The sequence below is a fragment of the Podarcis bocagei genome, assembly GCF_964188305.1.
Source record: "Podarcis bocagei genome assembly, chromosome: 18".
Classification (NCBI taxonomy): Eukaryota; Metazoa; Chordata; class Lepidosauria; order Squamata; family Lacertidae; genus Podarcis; species Podarcis bocagei.
The window spans coordinates 3,982,158-4,003,571 of NC_138144.1; the positions used below are offsets into that span (position 1 = coordinate 3,982,158).

At 48.7% G+C, this 21,414-nt stretch overlaps 1 protein-coding gene across 5 annotated transcripts in view; it reads right to left on the bottom strand.

Annotated features, from left to right (window-relative positions):
- Nucleotides 1-404: 404 nt before the first annotated feature.
- TLE2 (TLE family member 2, transcriptional corepressor) overlaps nucleotides 405-21,414 on the bottom strand; it is a 45,506-nt gene continuing 24,496 nt past the window's right edge. For 4 of the 5 annotated variants that reach the window (XM_081177730.1, XM_081177728.1, XM_081177729.1 and 1 more), the window contains 10 exons: nucleotides 20,153-20,293; nucleotides 15,729-15,864; nucleotides 14,084-14,244; nucleotides 11,502-11,578; nucleotides 10,364-10,613; nucleotides 8,830-9,077; nucleotides 7,592-7,739; nucleotides 5,347-5,497; nucleotides 2,976-3,052; nucleotides 405-1,074 (listed from right to left, as the gene is read on the bottom strand). In XM_081177730.1, the coding sequence (XP_081033856.1) occupies nucleotides 967-1,074; nucleotides 2,976-3,052; nucleotides 5,347-5,497; nucleotides 7,592-7,739; nucleotides 8,830-9,077; nucleotides 10,364-10,613; nucleotides 11,502-11,578; nucleotides 14,084-14,244; nucleotides 15,729-15,864; nucleotides 20,153-20,293 (1,497 nt within the window). In that variant the 3' untranslated portion in view covers nucleotides 405-966. Of the gene's footprint in view, nucleotides 1,075-2,975; nucleotides 3,053-5,342; nucleotides 5,498-7,591; nucleotides 7,740-8,829; nucleotides 9,078-10,363; nucleotides 10,614-11,501; nucleotides 11,579-14,083; nucleotides 14,245-15,728; nucleotides 15,865-20,152; nucleotides 20,294-21,414 lie in introns of all 5 variants that reach the window. The other variant, XM_081177731.1, reaches the window with a different exon arrangement.

The window sequence follows — 21,414 nt, forward strand, 5'->3', positions numbered from 1 at the left end:
TCTTAGGCTCCTTATTGGGTGAGCAACACAGCCAAGCAACACAGCTGGAGCCTCCCTCCTCCCTGGCCGGCAGGGAGGGAGGGAGAGGAGCTGCTTCCTTTGAAACCCGGGAAATTTAAGGGACATCATCAATAAGGGACAGCAGCGGGACACGGCGCTGGGATAAGGGACTTTCCCGCCAAATAAGGGACAGTTGACAGCTATGCTTTCTGCGACTTTTGAGCCAGCCCTTCCAGTTAATGAACGATGGCTTCTGCTTCCGCAGCCGATTGTGTCGGGGATTTATTTAGCGGTGTGCAAGGAGTGGAGCTGGATGAGCTCTGGGGGTCCCCCCGACACTGATAATCCATTCTGTGATTGCTTCTCCCCCTTACCCACCCCACGTGGACCCACAGATCCAGCCGCCGTTTTCCAACACGTTTAATTAGGGGGCGATTTAAGACGGCCGATTTCTTTAGCACACAGCAGAGGGGAAAGTCGGCGGTGCTTTCAAACGTCCGTGTGGTCAGAAGGGGCTGGCAGGAGACGTAGAGAAGGGCAGCGGTTGGTCTCTCTTGCTTGTCAATCAAAGTGTGGGGAAGGGGAGAATCTCCTTTGTTCATGGGGGGGGGTGGCAGGGAGACCCCTCTAGGTGAGCAAAACTGCTTGGGGACCCCTGATTCCAGCGCAGCTTCCTGAAAACGTTCGCCGCTGCTTTCAGTTTAAAAAAGGGAGGTTCCTAGCCCTCATGAGGCGGCAAGCGACGTCAAAAGGGAAAATCGCCGGATAGGATTTCCTGGCCAAGTCTCCGTCCATCAAGTTCATGGCTGTCAGAGGGAGGTGGGAGCTAGAGGCTCCGGCTGGGGGAGGGAGTCCCCCCCCAAAAGAAAATTACAAGGACAGCCAAGCCCCTTCCTTCCTTCCTTCCTTCCTTCCTTCCTTCCTTCCTTCCTTCCTTCCTTCCTTCCTTCCTTCCTTCCTTCCTTCTCAGTACACCAGTTCATAAACGGTGGCCTTCTTGTCTCCCGATCCCGTCACGATGAATTTGTCGTTGGCCGAGATATCGCAGCTCAGTACCGAAGACGACTCTTTGGACTGCCGAAGGAAAGGAAAGGGAGAATTCTTAATTTTGCGGTTCGGAAACGCGAGCGGCCTGCCTCGATTGGGCCGTTTTTGACCCGGCGTTGCGTTTCCAACAGGGGGCAGCCTTGTGCCTCCTACAGACAGACCTTACCAGTGCCGGATTTACGTATAAGCTACACAGTGGTACCTCGGGTTAAGTACTTAATTCGTTCCAGAGATCCATTCTTAACCTGAAACTGTTCTTAACCTGATGCACCACTTTAGCTAATGGGGCCTCCTGCTGCTGCTGCGCCGCCGGAGCACGATTTCTGTTCTCATCCTGAAGCAAAGTTCTTAACCCGAGGTAATATTTCTAGGTTAGCGGAGTCTGTAACCTGAAGCGTATGTAACCCGAGGTACCACTGTATAAGCTAAACAAGCTATAGCTTAAAGCCTCACTCTATTGGGGGTCCCCAAAAAAATTAAACGGGGAAAAAACCACTGGATGTACATTTCCAAAATATGAGATAAAAGACAAATAAAATAAAACCTACAGACAGCAACAGTGTTTTGTGTTGTGTAGGCTCCTATGATGTAAGTTATGGGCCTCGTCTGCTCCCTAAATTATCACTGATTTGCTCCTTTCTATATATAGGGTGCCTACATTCTGCATGGACTGGTAGCACGGCAACATGGGCAAATGGCTTGAGATACCTATGAGGTCCATAAATGACCATATACAGTGGTACCTCGGGTTACATATGCTTCAGGTTACAGACTCTGCTAACCCAGAAATAGTGCTTCAGGTTAAGAACTTTGCTTCAGGATGAGAACAGAAATCGTGCTCCGGCGGCAGCGGGAGGCCCCATTAGCTAAAATGGTGCTTCAGGTTAAGAACAGTTTCAGGTTAAGAACGGACCTCCGGAACGAATTAAGTGCTCAACCTGAGGTACCACTGTATTCAACACAAAAAAACAGCGACAATTTGTTGTTGGCAAAAGACAACTGGAGATAGAAAGGGCCCCATTACCTTCAGTAGCTGAGGGCCTCATCAGACCTATATCCGGCCCTGGACATAGGTCAAACAAGCTTGTAGAAACTCAGACTTTTTTTAAAAAAAGCATGGAAAACTCCCTTCCGCGTGTGAGCAAACCGCTCAAGGATGTGGTTGGTGGGGTTGAGAGGGAGCGCCCCCCACCCCCGCCGTGTTAAGGGACTCTCTGAGAGGTCCTGGGTTCGAATCCCACCTTGAGCATCGAAGCTCACTTGAGGCCGCCTCTCGGACTAGCCTACCCCAAAGGGTTGTTATGAGGATAAAACAAGAGAAGGCAGTTGGGGTATAAATGTAATATAGAAATCAGGATCTCCCCACACCATAGCTATCAACTTACAGATTTGAAAATAAGGGGCCAGCAGCCTGGAAAATAAGGGGTCAGCAGCCAAAATAAGGGATTTTCCAAGCACAGGTATGTTCAACTTCTGAGCCCCTCCGAGCCAAAGGCAGAAAGCCCAGCCAGCAGCCAAACGAAGCCTCAAGCGGTGGTTCCCCCAGCGCAGCAACCCGGCAAAGGGGATGCAGCAAGGAAAACCACCGTCACCTCTCCGCTGGGAAGCGCTGAGCAAAGGCGAGTCCCCAGGCAACGCTGCCGATTTGATTGGCACAAGGCATGCAAGCTCCACCCCCCAGTCGTTCTTAGACTCTTTATTGGGTGAGCAACGCAGCCAAGCAACACAGCTGGAGCCTCCCTCCTCCCTGGTTGGCAGGGAGGGAGGGAGAGGAGCTGCTTCCTTTGAAAACCGGGAAATTTAAGGGTCAATAAGGGACAGCAGCGGGACACGACGCTGGGATAAGGGAGTTTCCCGCCAAATAAGGGACGGTTGACAGCTATACCCCACACCCTGAACCCCATGGATAGCTCAAGCCCCCACTATACCTGGAATATGCTTGCACCGTAAGGCGTTCGCCAGGCATTGAGGAGATTATCTTTCCCTGTGCTGATAAACCATTTTCCTGTAGGGAGACAGAAAAGGGGAGACATTGGCGTGTTCGCAGCGCAGAAGGGGTCTTCCTTCCTCTTAAAAAGGAAGCTAACCCTGAAACTTTGCTGCTGGGATTTGCAGGTAGACTGCTCCTGGGCTGGCGAGCTCTACTTTCTTGAAGAGGAAATGGTTGGTCAACAAAACGACCCCGGATGGCAGATGAAGATGATGGATTTTTCGGCCGACCTAACCGGAAGAGTCCGCGACCAGGTGGAGGAGGAGGAGTATCAGGAAGAATGGATGATTTTTTTTAATTTTATTTTTTATAATATTTATTAAAGTTTCACAAATTATACAAACAGACACAACAATACATACAAACACAAACAGAAAAAAGAAACAAGTATAATTTCAAACCCTTATTTTCTTATAACTTACTTCTTCGACCTCCTCATACTTCCCCTTTCTGCGTTCCAATTTCAAATTTTTGTTCAGCAAATCCTCACTCTTAATTTTATCTAATTTTTAATCTTTCTTTTCTTTTAATTTAGCCCTTACAACTGTAATCCACTTAATTTCTAAGCCAACATCATTCTAGCATTCATAGAATGGATGAAATTTAAAGACTGTTTAGCTAACTATGTTAAGATAACTTAATTGGGAAAGCTTGCAAATAATAGATAGGGCTTAAGATTCAAATATGTAAGGATAAGATTTAAGAGGTTTAAATTAGAAAGAATGAAAGATGTTAAGCGATCAGGTTAATTTTTTGAGAAAATCGATTTTGGGAAACGGTTAAAATGATATATAATGAAATTCAACCAAGGGGGTTTGAGGAAGTCACTTAATAATGTGACCAAGATTTAAACAGGATGTATGTTTGTTTGTTTGTTTTCAATTTTTGAAAATCAATTTAAAAAATTGGGGAAAAACAACAACCCAACCCTGGAAGCCAGCTGCTAGTCCCCAGCAGTTGGGATTTGCAGGTAGACTGCTCCTGGGCTAGGAGGCTCTACTTTGCTATCCTTGCCCATAGAGTTTATCCCTCCTCAAGAAAAAGGGCAAGATATTCAGGCCAAGGTGGTGGCGTTGGTGCAGAGAGTACCGTCAATTTCTGGCTTCCTCTGCCCGCCAGATGTTTTTGCCCTACAACTCCCATGATCCCTAGCTAACAGGACTAGTGGTCAGGCATGCTGGGAATTGTAGTCTCAAAACATCTGGAGGGCCGAGGTGGAGGAAGCCTGCCCAAGAGGGTCTTTTCACAGCAATAAAACTGCTGGCGCACTTGCAAAGCTAAGCAGGGTCTGCTATGGTTTCAAAACTGGATGGGGGACGAGAGTCATGCATTGCAGGGGGTTGGACTAGATGACCCTTGGACCCCTTCTGACACTTAAGATTCTTTGAATGTATGGTCTGTGGCACCACATTTTCTTCGGGGGTGGGGGTGGGCACATGGCGGCGGTGGGCACTTCCAGGGGTTCAAATGGGCACAGCAATGGCTCTTGCCTGTGGGCGATTTAAGAAAATTTAAAGCGCCCCCCCCCCTGAAACCTGGGAATTGTATTTTTCCCCAATTTTTTTAAAATTTATTTTATAACACAACCAAACAACCCAAACAGAAACAAACAAACAACACAAATTCTTGTCTTATCCTTATTTTTTCTAAACTTTGTTAGGTGGGCTTCCCCAAGTCCCCCCATCTGATTTTCATTTTAACTCATCTTTAGTAAAGGTAAAAGGACCCCTGACCATTAGGTCCAGTTGTGGCCGACTCTGGGGTTGCGGCGCTCATCTCGCTTTATTGGCCGAGGGAGCCAGTGTACAGCTTCCGGGTCATGTGGCCAGCAGGACTAAGCCGCTTCTGGCGAACCAGAGCAGCGCACGGAAACGCCGTTTCCCTTCCCGCCGGAGCGGTACCTATTTATCTACTTGCACTTTGACGTGCTTTCGAACTGCTGGGTTGGCAGGAGCAGGGACTGAGCAACGGGAGCTCACCCACTGCGGGGATTCGAACCGCCGACCTTTTGATCGGCAAGTCCTAGGCTCTGTGGTTTAACCCACAGCGCCACGCACATCCCTACCTCATCTTTAGCAGTTTGCATATAAAGAACCCTGGGAATTGTAGCTGACTCCTCACGGCGCTACAATTCCCAGCGGTGGCAGAAAAGCTCCCTTTTTCGTGCTAGCTGGGTGGAGGTGCAGGCCGGTGGAAATGGCAGAAATCGGAGGGGGTGTTTCCCGACTCCCCGAAACCCCAGACCGCCACAGCAGAGGGCTTAAGCTAAGCTGGAAGCCTTAGGGCAGGGAGACAGCTCACACACCTACCACAGGACGCAAACTTGAGAGAGAGGACGCAGCTCTCATGCAAGTGGAGCTGGTACTTCTCCGACTTGGTGACGTGAAGAATTTCGACATGGCTGCTCTCCATCCCAACCGCCAGCCACTCGCCCGTGGGGCAGTAGCCCAGGGAGAAAATCTGCAGGTGAAAGTGTCAGAGTCAGGTCAGTGCACGCAAAGAAAATGTGGTGAAAATGATGTTTTGATTATGGTTACCAGACGTCCCCGGATTCACAAACAAGTCCCTGGACAAAATCCGTCCCCGGAATGTCCCTGGATTTCATTTAATGTTCCCGGACTTATATTTTAAGTGTTGTAGATTTATTCGTAGGGAATGAATGTTGTGTGGTTGGTTCAACGGCACAAGACACATCACACCATGGTACCTCGGGTTACATCTACTTCAGGTTGCATACGCTTCAGGTTACAGACTCCGCTAAGCCAGAAATAGTACCTCGGGTTAAGAACTTTGCTTCAGGATGAGAACAGAAATCGTGCGGCGGCAGCGGGAGGCCCCATTAGCTAAAGTGGTGCTTCAGGTTAAGAACAGTTTCAGGTTAAGAGCGGACCTCCGGAACGAATTAAGTTCTTAACCTGAGGTACCACTGTATGGGGACTTCCGGCGACACAAAATGGCGGGCACCAGGGCAGCGAGCAACTGCGCTACCAGATTGGCTCCGGGCTGCTGTAACTGCGGCTGCTCCACCACTGCTGGGGGGGGGGAAACTGGGGACACCCGGTACATCAATTGGGGGAACCGGTGGAGACACACACACACACAACTCAAATTGAGCCAGGAGCGAGAACGCCCGGCCAACTGCCCAGGGGCGCTCCGGAAAATCTGGCCGGAAAATCTGGCCGGAAAATCTGACCGGAAAATCTGGCCGGAAAGCTCAAGAACCAAGAGGACAAAAACTTTTTAAAATAATGGGGTGGGGGTGGGGTTTACAACTTATTTAGGAGACCACTGTAAGCAGATGAAAACATTACCAGCGTTTTAATCTCACTTGTAATGTAAGAAATACTATGGATAATATGGATGGATGCAAAATGTAGATTATGGAATGATAGGTAAAGTTAAAGGGGACCCCTGACCACTAGGTCCAGTCGTGACCGACTCTGGGGTTGCGGCGCTCATCTCGCTTTATTGGCCGAGGGAGCCGGCGTACAACTTCCGGGCCATGTGGCCTGCAGGACTGAGCCGCTTCTGGCGAATCAGAGCAGCGCACGGAAACACCGTTTACCTTCCCGCCAGAGCGGTACCTATTTATCTACTTGCACTGGTGTGCTTTCGAACTGCTAGGTTGGCAGGAGCAGGGACCGAGCAACGGGAGCTCACCCATTGCGGGGATTCGAACCGCCGACCTTCTGATCGGCAAGTCCTAGGCTCTGTGGTTTAACCCACAGCGCCACCTGCATCAGCTGTAAATGTTGTCAATAGGACCCGTGGAGGGGATGGGGGGAAGCCTCACGATTCAGAGAAATTTCTATATATGGATATGCATTTGGGTTGTTATACATTTATTTATTTGCAAAATCAAATTAAAATGATTTTAAGAAGAAGAAGGATGGGATACCGGCTTGATAATTGAACAAATATATATATAACAAATGAAATATAAAAATAATAAAAGGTTTTTAAAAAAGCAGCCACCTCAAGCAATGTTCACTGCGGATCTTTGCGGCGCTGAGTCCCTGAATCCCATATTGCACACCCCGAATCACCTGCCCCAGTCATTTCAGTCAGTGGCGTAGCGTGGGGGGTGCAGGGGGGGCTGGCCGCACCGGGCGCAACATCTGGGGGTTAGGGTTAGGGGGTGCAAATCCACGGGTTAGGGGGCGCAAATTACTTGCCTTGCCCCGGGTGCTGACAACCCACGCTACGCCACTGATTTCAGTCGGCTGAGCTCCCCACGCCCCGCCACCCAAAAGCGGAAGGTTGTGTTTCTGATCTAGTTTAGATTCCTGCATTGCAGGGGGCTGGACAAAATTGACCCCGGGGGTCCCTTCCAACTTCCAACACAGAATCAGGTACAGTGCTCCTTAGACTGGAGGCTCTATTGCAGACGAGGGAAACCATTCTCGACAGCCTCGTTGAGCGCTGCGAGCCAGGAAAGAAACATCTTCCATTGAACCACTTCCGGAATGTGCCAAGCAAAGGGGTGATTTTAAACGAGTGCGTTGTGCATGTCGCACACCCAGCCGACTCCCCGCCCTCCCTTCCAAGGCTGACCTGAGAGCTGAAGTCATGCTGCTGTAGCTGGCGCCCTTCCCGTAGGTCCCAGCACCGCACGGTGTTGTCCAGGCCCCCGGTCCAAAGCTTGGTGCCGTAATTGGAGATGTCGATGCAACTTGCGCCATCCGTGTGGCCTTGGAACTGCCTGGAAAGGAAGGGAGAAGGGAGTCACCCTATATCCCGGGAATGACAGGTTAGACACGTTGGAATAAGCGGTCCGCTGGGTCTCGCACAGCGCTGGGGCTTTGAAGGCCCAATAGATAGCTGAACTCTGGGCCTTCAAAGCACCAGGTGCTATTTTCTGAAAGCACTCAGAACCCCAGACTGGCAAATGAAGCAGTTCTGACTTATGGGTCATCACAGAAGAATGGGCTGGGTCTTGCACACCCTTGGAAGCCCCAATAGACAGCTGAACTTTGGGCCTTCAAAGCACAGTGTGCTATTTTCTGAAAGGAAAGGAAAGGAAGGGAGAAGGAAGGAAGGAAGGCCATTCTCAGAGATCTCCAGGGGTTGCCTGCGGATTTGACTTGATGATTCTAACGTTTATATATTGCAAACTGCTTTGAGGATTTCCCCACCCACCCACCCTACAACCAAGAGGCACATAGGGGCCAACTCCTCTGAAACGACATATAAATCTCGTGAAATAAACAGATACAGTGGTACCTTGGTTCTCAAACACCTTGATACTCAAACATCTTGGATCCCAAACACTGCAAACCCGGAAGGAAGTGTTCTAGTTTGCAAACTTTTTTCAGAAGTCGAACATGGTCCGTTTTGAATGTTATACTTCCGATTTGAGCGTTACGCTGAGGTCTGCCTGTTTTTGCCATTTATTTTGCGTTTTTGCGGCTCTTTTGTTTTTGTGACTGTGTGGAACCCTGTTCAGCTACTGATCGACTGACTGTGTGACTGCAGTACATTGTTTATTGCTTTCATTCTATGGATCAGTGGTCTCGTTCGATAGTAAAATTCACATTAAATTGCTGTTTTTAAAAGTCTGGAACGGATTGATCCGTTCTGCATTACTTCCTATGGGAAAGCGTGCCTTGGTTTTGGAACGCTTTGGTTTTGGAACGGACTTTCGGAACGGATTAAGTCTGAGAACCAAGGTACCACTGTAGAATAATGATTGCAGGGTTTCTCCAAGTGTGCGCCGTTTATCCGGGTGATGAGGGTGGAAGGGCGTTCCGTGGATGACCGTGCATCAAATGTCGTTCGCCAATAAATCTCACCTGACCATAGTCTGGTTCTGCAGGTCCCAGACCACGATGTTGCCATCGCTGCAGCAGGAAAAGCAGACCTTGGCATCGGGACTGATGGCGAGGGCGTAGCAGGCCGGGGCAGAGGACGTCAGCTCCGCCTTGATCCGGGGAGTCGGCGCCGCCAGGTCCCAGATGGACAGGGTGCTGGCCTCCCCGCCCACAATCAGACTCCGCCCATCTGGGAGGAGCTTGCACGACCGGATGTAGTTGTCCCGGTTCTGGGCAGGAAGACAAGAGGCAAGAGAATGACACGGAAGCAGGACGCCACGTCCCAACCACGAAGATCTTTCATTGGAGGATGGACGGCGGCTAACAGATTGAGGTTGAATCCTGATAAGACAGAGGTACTGTTTTGGGGGGACAGGGGGCAGGCAGGTGTGGAGGACTCCCTGGTCCTGAATGGGGTCACTGTGCCCCTAAAGGACCAGGTGCGCAGCCTGGGAGTCATCTTGGACTCACAGCTGTCCATGGAGGCGCAGGTCAATTCTGTGTCCAGGGCAGCTGTCTACCAACTCCATCTGGTACGCAGGATGAGACCCTACCTGCCCGCGGACTGTCTGGCCAGAGTGTTGCATGCTCTGGTTATCTCCTGCTTGGACTACTGTCATGCGCTCTACATGGGGCTACCTTTGAAGGTGACCCGGAAACTGCAACTAATCCAGAATGCGGCAGCTTGACTGGGGACTGGGAGCGGCTGCCAAGATCACATAACACCAGTCCTGAAAGACCTACATTGGCTCCCAGGACATTTCCGAGCACAATTCAAAGTGTTGGTGCTGACCTTGAAAGCCCTAAATGGCCCAGTAAACCTGAAGGAGCATCTCCACTCCCATTGGTTTACCCGGACACTGAGGTCCAGCTCCGAAGGCCTTCTGCGATTCCCTCACTGCAGGAACCAGGCAGAGGGCCTTCTTGGTGGTGGCGCCTGCCCTGTGGAACGCCCTCCCACCAGATGTCAAGGAAATAAACAGCTATCTGACTTGTAGAAGGCCCTCAGCCCTGTTTAGGGAAGTTTTAATGCTTGATGTTTTATTGTATTTTTAATATTCTGTCGGAAGCCGCCCAGAGTGGCTTGGGAAGCCTGGCCAGATGGGCAGGGTATAAAAGAAATTTATTATTATTATTATTATTATTATTATTATTATTATTATTATTATTATTATTATTATTAAAACATCTCCGCAAGCTTCACTCATGCACTTCCAAGCCTCATCTTCGCAACCTCCTGCTGAAAACATTTTTTGTACCCAGATATGATGCGATTTTTTTTATTTTTAGTTTGGCATGGATATTAATGATTCCTTAAATGTTATAAACTGTTTCTTATTTTAGCAGGCGGAGTTTCTTTTAAAAGACAGGAAGCAATAAAAACGGCAGCTGCAGCAGGAAACCATCTTGCAAGGACCACGAGGGCACCCAAGTCCTGGGAGACTCTAGGGGTGCGCCGGGGAAACCAAGTCACGAAAACCAACGCGCCCACACACACCCCTGTCCTCGTACGTACCAGGCAGTCCAGCTGCGCCACGGGGGTCTTTGCGCCCGGCTGGGCCACGTCCCACACCTTCACGCAGCCTTTGCCCCCCGTGTAGACGTGCTGCGTGGAATTGCTGATGGTGACAGCGCAGACCACCTCCCCGTGCGTCAGGGTGTGGAGCTGGCGGGCGTGGCGAGGAATGCCCGAGCCGATGAGGGCGTCGGGCGGGAAGGGCACCGGCTGCATCTGCCCGTCAGAGCTGACATGGAAGGAGTACGCTCTGCGGGGGAAGCGAGGAGAAGGCTTTGGGTGGGAACGGAATGGCCAAAAGACCCCGGACCGCCATTCCCTGTGGGGTGAGGCCCCCCTCCAGGGGCCTAGGAAGGTGCCGTGAAATGCCATTCCCCTAAAATCTTTGCCGCCACTGAACTAAATAACAGCACGACTTAAGGGAAAGTTCTGCACCAAACAAGGGAGACCTTGCAAAACGCTGTTGCGGTGTAGGCCTCTCCTGCCGTGCCAGCCAAGCTCTTTTCCCGTAAACTCTGTTCCAGGCCTCTCTGCCACCCCCAGAAAAACCCAAACACAGAACTGTCCACACAAGGGGTTATCTCTGGTTATCTCTCGCTTGGACTACTGCAATGCGCTCTCTCGCTCTCCAGGCTCCAGCGAAAGCAACGCGAAGCCTCCGGAGCGCAGAGGGAGTGCTCCCTCTGCGTTGCGGAGGCTTCGCGTTGCTATCGGTGAAGTCAAGGAACCTGTATTCGCTCCATAGGACGCACACACAGTTCCCCTTAATTTTTGGAGGGGGAAAAGTGTGCCTCATAGAGCGAAAAATATGGTACTTCTCAGGGCTGTTGTGAACCACCATTTATTTATTTACAGCTAAACAGTTTGCCTTTCGAATAATCTTTATTTATTTACAGCTAAACAGTTTGCCCAATAATCTTTCAAGGAAAGCAGGAGGATGAAAAAGCAGGTGGAAATTCTCAGTCTATTATTGTCGCGTCTGTTAGCTTCAGAGGCTCAGACACGGGAATGCAAAAGGGGGAGACTTTTAGACACAGTTTACTGTCATCGTTCCTTTGCTTTCGAGGCTCAGATCGCTCAATTCCAGCCCCGATGAAGCGCCCTCTCCCCATAGGGCCACAGGCGGCCAGTTACTTACGGTTTGCCACCCGGAACGGAAGACAGGGAAGCCGAAGCGGTCGAAGCTCGTAAGTGGGGGTGAGATTCAAAGGCTACCTGCGGGCGGAATCAAGAAGAGGCGCTGTCAACAGGGAGAGGCTGTTGCTGAGTGGTTAGAGCACCCGCTTGGCACACAAACTCGGGCTCAGCCCTTGGCATCTGCAGCTAAAGAACAGCAGAAAGCAGCGTCTGCCCTATGGAACTCCCTGCCACTTGAGAGGTTTTCCTCACTGCACTCTTTCTGACGCTGGCTCGAATTCTTGGTCACACAAGTTTAGGGAGCCGGCACAAGCTTCAATCCGCTTCTCACCTCTCGTTTTAACCCTAAATTATCGCCGTTGATTTTTCTTATCGTTTTTTTGTAAACCGCTTTGAGGCTTTTGTTTAGAAACAAACAAACCATCAGAATATTAAATTTTGTGGAGGGATGATATTCCTGTTTTGATCAGACTTTGTTCGGACCATGAGGACCAGACTCTTGCTTTTTCAAAAAAAATAAGGGGGGGGGGAATTGTCCTGTGTGCATTTTAGTGTAAACCTACCAGAATAATCAGTGGATCAAAATGCCCTTTTCGAATTTGCTCTTTTGCTGAAGTTCACAATGCGGGTCTCCAGCTCAAAAATTGGGTGCATAACAACTCCATGTTCTCAGATAATAAGCATGTACATTAAAAGAAGGGAGCACCACAGAAATTTTTCCATTGCTGGATTTTTTACACGAATGGTCACACATGCTCACCTGAGCATTCATCTAGACCATGGGTAGGCAAACTAAGGCTCGGGGGCGGGATCCGGCCCAATCGCCTTCTAAATCCAGCCCGCGGACGGTCCGGGAATCAGCGTGTTTTTACATGAGTAGAACGTGCCCTTTGATTTAAAATGCATCTCTGGGTTATTTGTGGGGCATAGGAATCCGCTCATTCCTTTTTTCAAAATATAGTCCGGCCCCCCACAAGGTCTGAGGGACAGTGGACCGGCCCCCAGCTGAAAAAGGCCACTGACCCCTGACTAGCCCATGGGTAGGCAAACTAATGGCCGGGGGCCGGATCCAGCCCAATCACCTTCTAAATCCAGCCTGCAGATGGTCAGCATGTTTTTACATGTGTGCTTTTATTTAAAATGCATCTCTGGGTTATTTGTGGGGCATAGGAATTCGTTCATTATTTCCCCCCCCAAAAAAAAAATATAGTCTGGCCCCCCACAACATCTGACGGATAGTGGACCGGCCCCCTGCTGAAAAAGTTTGCTGACCCCTGATCTAGACCAGTGGTAAACTTGTGTGACCAGTGGTATCTCCCTCGTTTTCTTAAAATAAAGGTGAAGGTTAAGTCCAATCCAAGGCGACTCTGGGGTTGCGGCGCTCATCTCGCTTTCAGGCTGAGGGAGCCGGCATTTGTCCGCAGACGGCTTTCTGGGTCATGTGCCCAGCAGGACTAAACCGCTTCTGGTGCAACGGGACACAGTGACGGAAACCAGAGTGCACAGAAACGCCGTTTACCTTCCCGCCGGAGCGGTACCTATTTCTCTACTTGCACTTCTGACGTGCTTTCGAACTGCTAGGTTGGCAGGAGCAGGGATGGAGCAATGGGAGCTCACCCCGTCGCGGGGATTCGAACCACCGACCTTCCAATCGGCAAGCCCAAGAGGCTCAATGGCACAATGGCGCCCACCTGAGAGGCGCCAGAACTGAGTTCTGGCTGAAAAGAGCCCTGATCTAGTCCAACCCAGTGCCGGATTTAGATTTGATGAGGCCCTAAGCTATTGAAGGTAATGGGGCCCTTTCTATGTCCAGCTGTCCTTTGTCAACAATTTGTCACTGTTTTTTGTGTTGAATATACGCTACATGGTCATTTATGGACCTAACAGGTATCTAAAGCCATTTGCACATAACAAAATATGTATTTCATCAAAGTAATTGTTGAACTGAAATACAATTAAGAAGAAGTATATTAGGGATGTGGGTGGCGGGGATTCGAACCGCCGACCTTCTGATCGGCAAGCTGATCAGTTCAAGAAGGACACTGACAAACTGGAACGTGTCCAGAGGAGGGCAACCAAAATGGTCAAAGGCCTGGAAACGATGCCTTATGAGGAACGGCTAAGGGAGCTGGGCATGTTTAGCCTGGAGAAGAGGAGGTTAAGGGGTGATATGATAGCCATGTTCAAATATATAAAAGGAGGTCACATAGAGGAGGGAGAAAGGTTGTTTTCTGCTGCTCCAGAGAAGCGGACACGGAGCAATGGATCCAAGCTACAAGAAGGAAGATTCCACCTAAACATTAGGAAGAACTTCCTGACAGTAAGAGCTGTTCGACAGTGGAATTTGCTGCCAAGGAGTGTGGTGGAGTCTCCTTTTTTGGAGGTCTTTAAGCAGAGGCTTGACAACCATATGTCAGGAGTGCTCTGATGGTGTTTCCTGCTTGGCAGGGGGTTGGACTCGATGGCCCTTGGGGTCACTTCCCACTCTATGATTCTAAGCCGTAGGCTCTGTGGTTTAACCCACAGCGCCACCCGCGTCCCATATATTTACTTGCGGGGGGTAAAAACAGCCTCTCAGCTTACCATGGGGGAACGTCCGTACAGAACCGTCCCACTAATTTGCGGAGAGAGGTGTATGCTGACATACGATCGCGGAGCGGTGAGGTCACCGTTGAGTGTGGCTTGGGGCATTAGTCCGAAGGACGAAGCATATGAACTGGCCATACTCAGGGGGCTCCGGAGGGCTAGGAAGAAAAGAAAAATGGGGGGGATGAGACTCCATAAAGCCGAATAGATTACATTATGCTGCTATTTTATTTATATGCAAAACAGGCAAACTCGCAAAGGAGAAGCCGATCCGTGTGAATACAAATATAAATGCGGCTGCAAAATTAACACAAACTGTTTCCAAGCTACAGTGGTACCTTGGTTCTCAAACGTAATCCGTTCCGGAAGTCTGTTCCAAAACCAAAGCGTCCCAAAACCAAGGCGCGCTTTCCCATAGAAAGGAATGCACAACGGAATAATCCGTTCCAGACTTTTAAAAACAACGCCTAATACATGAATTTTACTCTCTAACGAGACCATTGATCCATAAGATGAAAGCAATAATCAATGTGCTGTACTATAAAATAAATATTGTATTGTAGATGATGGAAATTAGAATATTATTTTTTCTTACTTGCTGTGATTGTTTGGAGGGGGGGCTTTTATCCAATTCCGCAGTCGCACAATCAATCAGCTAGACTGGGCTCCACGCAGTCACAAAAAACAAATTAACCGAAAAAGCCTCAGAAACAAAAACGCAAAATAGCAAAAACAAAAGTGCCAAACTTAATATATTCCAGAAGTCCGTTTGACTTCCGAAATGTTCGAAAACCAAGGTGCAGCTTCTGATTGGTGCTGGCACCCTGGAAACAACGGCCACATCAGACGTCCGGCTTCTGAAAAACGTTTGAAAACTGGAACAGTTACTTCCGGGTTTTCAGCGTTTGACAACCAAGGTACCACTGTATTCCAAACCAAACAACTCTCTGCGTTTCTGCCAGAAAGGGCATCGCTTAAAACATCGACAGTAGCACACCGGTTAGAGTGTCAGACCCATAGCTGTCAACTTACAGATTTGAAAATAAGGGACCAGCAGCCTCGAAAATAAGGGATCAGCAGCCAAAATAAGGGATTTTCAGAGCACAGGTATGTTCGACTTCTGAGCCCCTCCGAGCCAAAGGCAGAAAGCCCAGCCAGCAGCCAAACGAAGCCTCAAGTGGCGGTTCCCACAGCACAGCAACCCGGCAAAGGGGATGCAGCAAGGAAAACCACTGTCACCTCTCCGCTGGGAAGCGCTGAGCAAAGGCGAGTCCCCAGGCAACGCGGCTGATTTGATTGGCACAAGGCATGCAAGCTCCACCCCCAGTCATTCTTTGACTCCTTATTGGGTGAGCAACGCAGCCAAGCAACACAGCTGGAGACTCCCTCCTCCCTGGCCGGCGGGGAGAGAGGGAGAGGAGCTGCTTCCTTTGAAACCCGGGAAATTTAAGGGACATCATCAATAAGGGACAGCAGCGGGACACGGCGCTGGGATAAGGGACTTTCCCGCCAAATAAGGGACGGTTGACAGCTATGGTCAGAACAGGACCTGGGAGATTTCTCTACACCTTTTTTTCACTCTATTGGAAATTTTCAATAAAGTATAATTAAAAAAAAAAGAAGATTTGCACAAACGACTTACTGATGGCATCTGTGGTGGATGGCTTAGAGGAGACCTGTTGGAGTTGAGGGGCGCAGCTGGGACCAAGGCCGGGGGTCAAGGAATCGTGGGGCGGAGACAGGCTGGCGGATTTGCATGGGGCAGGGTTGTCGTCATTCTGTGGGGGGGAAGGAAAAAGGGGTGTCCGTTTTAAGGAACAAGGCTCCAACCCCCGAGACACATAATAATAATAATAATGATAATAATAATAATAAAGCTACAAGAAGCCAAGTTACAGGGAACCAGGCAGAGGGCCTTCTTGGTGGTGGCGCCCGCCCTGTGGAACGCCCTCCCACCAGATGTCAAAGAGAAAAATAACTAGCAAACTTTTAGAAGACATCTGAAGGCAGGCTTGTTTAGGGAAGCTTTTAATGTTTAATAGGTTATTGTATTTTAGTGTTTTGTTGGAAGCCGCCCAGAGTAGCTGGGGAAACCCAGCCAGATGGGCGGGGTATAAATAAATTATTATTATTATTATTATTATTATTATTATTATTATTATTATTATTATTATTATTATTATACCCTGCCCTTCCCAGTTCAAAAACCTGGCTCCTGGCGGCTAACCACAAATTTAAAACACTTTAAAACACTTAATTATAAAAGCAGCATAAAATACAGTATAAAAACATGAATAACAATAAAATTCAAAAATCAGTTAGATAACCCCCAGGGCTAGCTGGGTGAATTTGTCCTACTTAGGCCAGCGAGGTCAGGAGAGAATTAGCTGTGGGGTCTCAGAGTGGGTGATCTTCATAAAAATGAAAATAAAATACACGTCACAAACTTGTTCTAAAGTACCGGCTCATATTTTCGTAGGGAGAAATATACAAAACATTGCAAAGTAGAGGAAGATGAGAGATATTAGTTATGAGATTTAAATGGAAGAGTGAAAGTAAGAAATGTATATTAAACGATCAGACTGGAAAGTTTTCATAGGTGATTGATGTAAAAGTATGTTTAATTATTGTTGGAAATGATATGTTAAAAAAACTAATAAAAATTTACATACAGTGGTACCTCGGCTTACATACGCTTCAGGTTACAGACTCCGCTAACCCAGAAATAGCACCTCGGGTTAAGAACTTTGCCTCAGGATGAGAACAGAAATTGTGCTCCGGCGGGAGGCCGCATTAGCTAAAGTGGTGCTTCAGGTTAAGAACAGTTTCAGGTTAAGAACAGACCTCCAGAACGAATTAAGTACTTAACCCGAGGTACCACAATAAAATAAAATAAAATAAAATAAAATAAAATAAAATAAAATAAAATAAAATAAAATAAAATAAAATTTTCAGGGAATCAGGGATGAGTGGGTAGCCAAGATAGGTATGTGGAAGAATCGCAACTGGTCTTTCTGTCTGTTTCGCCTTCTGCTTTTTTGGTGGTGGTGGGGAGGTAGGAAAAGCCTCTTCGCCGCACAGCAGGGCTGTCGTTATTCAGGGAGCAGAGACCGTGCTAATCCGATTGAGCTCAGCCACTCACCCAGTGTGCATTTGGGGGGGAGAGTCTGCCCTCCAGCCTGTCTGGGGAGTTAGGGAGGGAGGGGTTGCGGGCTGCCAAATGAAGCCTTGAGGATTTGACAGACGGATCAATGCCGTCTTCCTGCCTTCCAGCCGCTGTCCTCCTCCTGCCCTGATGTTTCAATCCAGAGATCTTGGCAGGTTGCGGGGAGATCAATAGGATTTGCTTTTCTCTCTCTCTCCCTCGGTCGCACTGTGTGTTTTAAACACACACACACACACACACACACCCCCGTAAGAAAAGGAGGGAGAGAGGCAGAAATGCAGCCTGCCAGAAAGGAAGGAAGGAAGGAAGGAAGGAAGGAAGGAGGGAAAGGAAGAAAGGAAGGAAGGAAGGAAGGAAGGAAGGAAGGAAGGAAGGAAAATAAGGAAGGAAGGAAGGAAGGAAGGAAGGAAGGAAGGAAGGAAGGAAGGAAGGAAAATAAGGAAGGAAGGAGGGAAAGGAAGGAAGGAAGGAAAGAAAGAAAATAAGGAAGGAAGGAAGGAAAGGAAGGAAGGAAGGAAGGAAGGAGGGAAAGGAAGGAAGGAAGGAAGGAAGGAAGGAAGGAAGGAAGGAAGGAAGGAAGGAAGGAAGGAAGGAAGGAAAGAAAGAAAATAAGGAAGGAAGGAAGGAAGGAAAGAAAGAAAATAAGGAAGGAAGGAAGGAAGGAAGGAAGGAAGGAAGGAAGGAAGGAAGGAAGGGAAGGAAAGGAGGGAGCGGGAGGAAGGAGAGGAAGGAAGGAGGGAAGGAGAGAAAGGAAGGAAGGAAGGAAGGAAGGAAGGAAGGAAGGAAGGAAGGAAGGAAGGAAGAAAATAAGGAAGGAAGGGAAAGGAAAGAAAGATAAATAAGAAAGGAAGGAAGGAAAGAAAGCTAAATAAGAAAGGAAGGAAGGAAGGAAGGAAGGAAGGAAGGAAGGAAGGAAGGAATAGGAGGGCAAAAAACCCCTCCACGAAAAGAATTATCACCACTTCAATGACCTCTGTTTGGGACGCTCTCCTCCCAGTCTAACCCAGATGGTATGCCAAGCTCCCCCCCCCTCTGCAATTGTCCCCCCCACAAGCCCCTCGCTCCCTGCAAGGCGGCGCTAATAGCAATTAATTATACATTAAAATCCTCTGAGGAATCTCAAAGCTCCCCTGTGGGCCACTAATTAACCGAGCCACGTGGCCCCCCCCTGTGCATTTGAGGAGGGGGCTTGCTTGGGGGGAGGGGGGCTGAAGGCATGCGCACACACCCAGAGGAGAATAAGGGGAGGGGGGCGACTCGGAAGCAGGAGGAGGCACATCTCAAAATGGAACCCAGGCATCCGGCTCCGGCGAGGAGGCGAATCTGCTGGGCTGAAAATTGCAAAAAGGGTACGACTTTTGGATGGTTTTTTTTTTTTTGTGGGGCGGGGGGCATCAGGAAGAACAGAATAAAAGCTTGCGGGGTCAGAGATGGCGAAAAGAATATTGCACAGTGAGCAAGTTCCTGCAGAAACGAGTTCCTTCTTAAGTAGAAACACCCACCATCAGGGGCAGTCTATCTCTGGATAACACCCAGAAATAATTTATTACTTATACCCCGCCCATCTGGGAAACCCATCCAGAGGGGCAGGGTACAGTGGTACCTCGGGTTAAGTACTTAATTCGTTCCGGAGGTCCGTTCTTAACCTGAAACTGTTCTTAACCTGAAGCACCGCTTTAGCTAATGGGGCCTCCTGCTGCTGCCGCGCCACTGGAGCACGATTTCTGTTCTCATCCTGAAGCAAAGTTCTTAACCCAAGGTACTATTTCTGGGTTAGCGGAGTCTGTAACCTGAAGCGTATGTAACCTGAAGCGTATGTAACCCGAGGTACCACTGTATAAGTAAATTATTATTATTATTATTATAGTGCAAAGCTGCTTTGCAGAAATGCGTGCATTAGGGAAAACCACTCACGAAAATCCCTATACAGTGGTGCCTCGCAAGACGAAATTAATTCGTTCCGTGAGTTTTTTCGTCTAGCGAATTTTTCGTCTTGCGAAGCACGGAATCAGGAAAGTTTTGGAAAAGCTTCAAAAATCACCAAAGTCTTCAAAAACCTCAAAAAAGGCGACCACACCGCGTTCTATGAGTTGCTCCTCGAAGTCAAGTCGCAACTGTATTAACGGTGTTAAGAAAAAGGAAACAAACTTGCAAGACGTTTTCGTCTTGCGAAGCAAGCCCATAAGAAAATTTGTCTTGCGAAGCAGCTCAAAAAATGCAAAACCCTTTCGTCTAGCGAGTTTTTCGTCTTGCGAGGCATTCGTCTTGCGGGGCACCACTGTATTCAGAGCAAGTCGCATTTAAATGCTGATAGGTTTTCATCAGAATTTTTTTTGGGGGGGGGGTAAAGGTAAAGGGACCCCTGACCATTAGGTCCAGTCGTGGCCGACTCTGGGGTTGCGGCGCTCATCTCGCTTTATTGGCCGAGGGAGCCGGCGTACAGCTTCCGGGTCATGTGGCCAGCATGACTAAGCCGCTTCTGGCGAACCAGAGCAGCGCACGGAAATGCCGTTTACCTTCCCGCTGGAGCGGTACCTATTCATCTACTTGCACTTTGACGTGCTTTCAAACTGCTAGGTGGGCAGGAGCTGGGACCGAGCAACGGGAGCTCACTCCGTCTCGGGGATTTGAACCGCCGACCTTCTGATCGGCAAGTCCTAGGCTCTATGGTTTAACCCACAGCGCCACCCATGTCCCTTTGGGTGCGGGGATAACTTGCAACTCTGCAAACATGGAGAAGATTGGCAGGTGGGAAATGAGAAACAGTCATGACCCCTTTGCCCATTCCTAGGTGAAAGAACCCCTTGGATGTCTGAACCCCTGGATCGCGGCTGCCAGCCAGGGTAGACAACAGCCAGCTAGATGGGTTTGGCAGGCGATATGCACCCCGCTTTGCTTACCGGGCTCTGCTCTTTCGCTTTGAGGGGGGTGTCGCTCCTGCTGGACGGCAGAGAAGCAGGGCTGCCTGGGAGATCTCTCCGTCCCGGTATGACCTTCGTGGCAGATGCGCAGGGTGGGCTGCCATGTTCAGAAGCAGGGTCCTGCGCGAAAAGAGAGCAAGGAATCCAGGAAGGAAGGGGCAAAGTCCTCAAATGAATTACTGTATTTTTCGCTCTATAAGACACACTTTTCCCCTCCTAAAAAGTAAGGGGAAATGTGTGTGCGTCTTACGGAGCGAATGCAGGCTGCGCAGCTATCCCAGAAGCCAGAACAGCAAGAGGGATCGCTGCTTTCACTGCGCAGCGATCCCTCTTGCTGTTCTGGCTTCTGAGATTCAGAATATTTTTTTCCTTGTTTTCCTCCTCCAAAAACTAGGTGCGTCTTATGGTCTGGTGCGTCTTATGGAGCGAAAAATACGGTGCTTTAAAAAAAACTGGTCGATTCCAGTCCCCATTATTTCGTTCGTTCGTTCCGTAGTTCATTAAATTTGTTGGTTTCTGTGATGGAACATTTTACACATCACTTGGGAAGACAGGCGAACAAATGTCAGTGTACTGGAAGAAGCAAAGATCACCAGTGTCAAAGCGATGATTCTTCAACATCAACTTTGTTGTGCGGACGCCTGATTATTGTCTTCCAAAGCAACTACTCTATTCCGAACTTAAAAATGGAAAGCGTAATGCTGGTGGTCAACAAAAGAGGTTTTAAAGTTTTGTATGGAGAAATACAGTATACAAAGTGTTACAAAGTAGGAAAAGATAGAGTTATGAGTTTGAAATGTAATGGGGAAGATAAGAAATGCATACTAAGAGATTAGACTGGAAATTTTTCAGACAGGATTGAGGGAAGTCAAAAAAATGGAATAAATATGTTTAATTACTGTTGAAAATGATGTGTTAAAAAACTAATAGAAAATTTATATACAGAACAAAAGAGGTTTAAAGACTCTCTCAAGGCAAATATTTAAAAATGTAGTATAAACACCGACAACTGGGAAACACTGGTCTGCGAGCGCTCCAGTTGGAGAACAGCCTTTGCCAAAGGTGTCGTGGGTTTTGAAGACACTCAAAATCAGGACGAGAGGGAGAAACGTGCGAAGAGGAAGGCATGCTTGGCAAACCCTCACTGTGATCGACTCCCGCCCGGAAACCAATGTCCTCACTGTGGAAGGACGTGTGGGTCCAGAATTGGCCTCCACAGTCGCTTATGGACTCATTGCTAA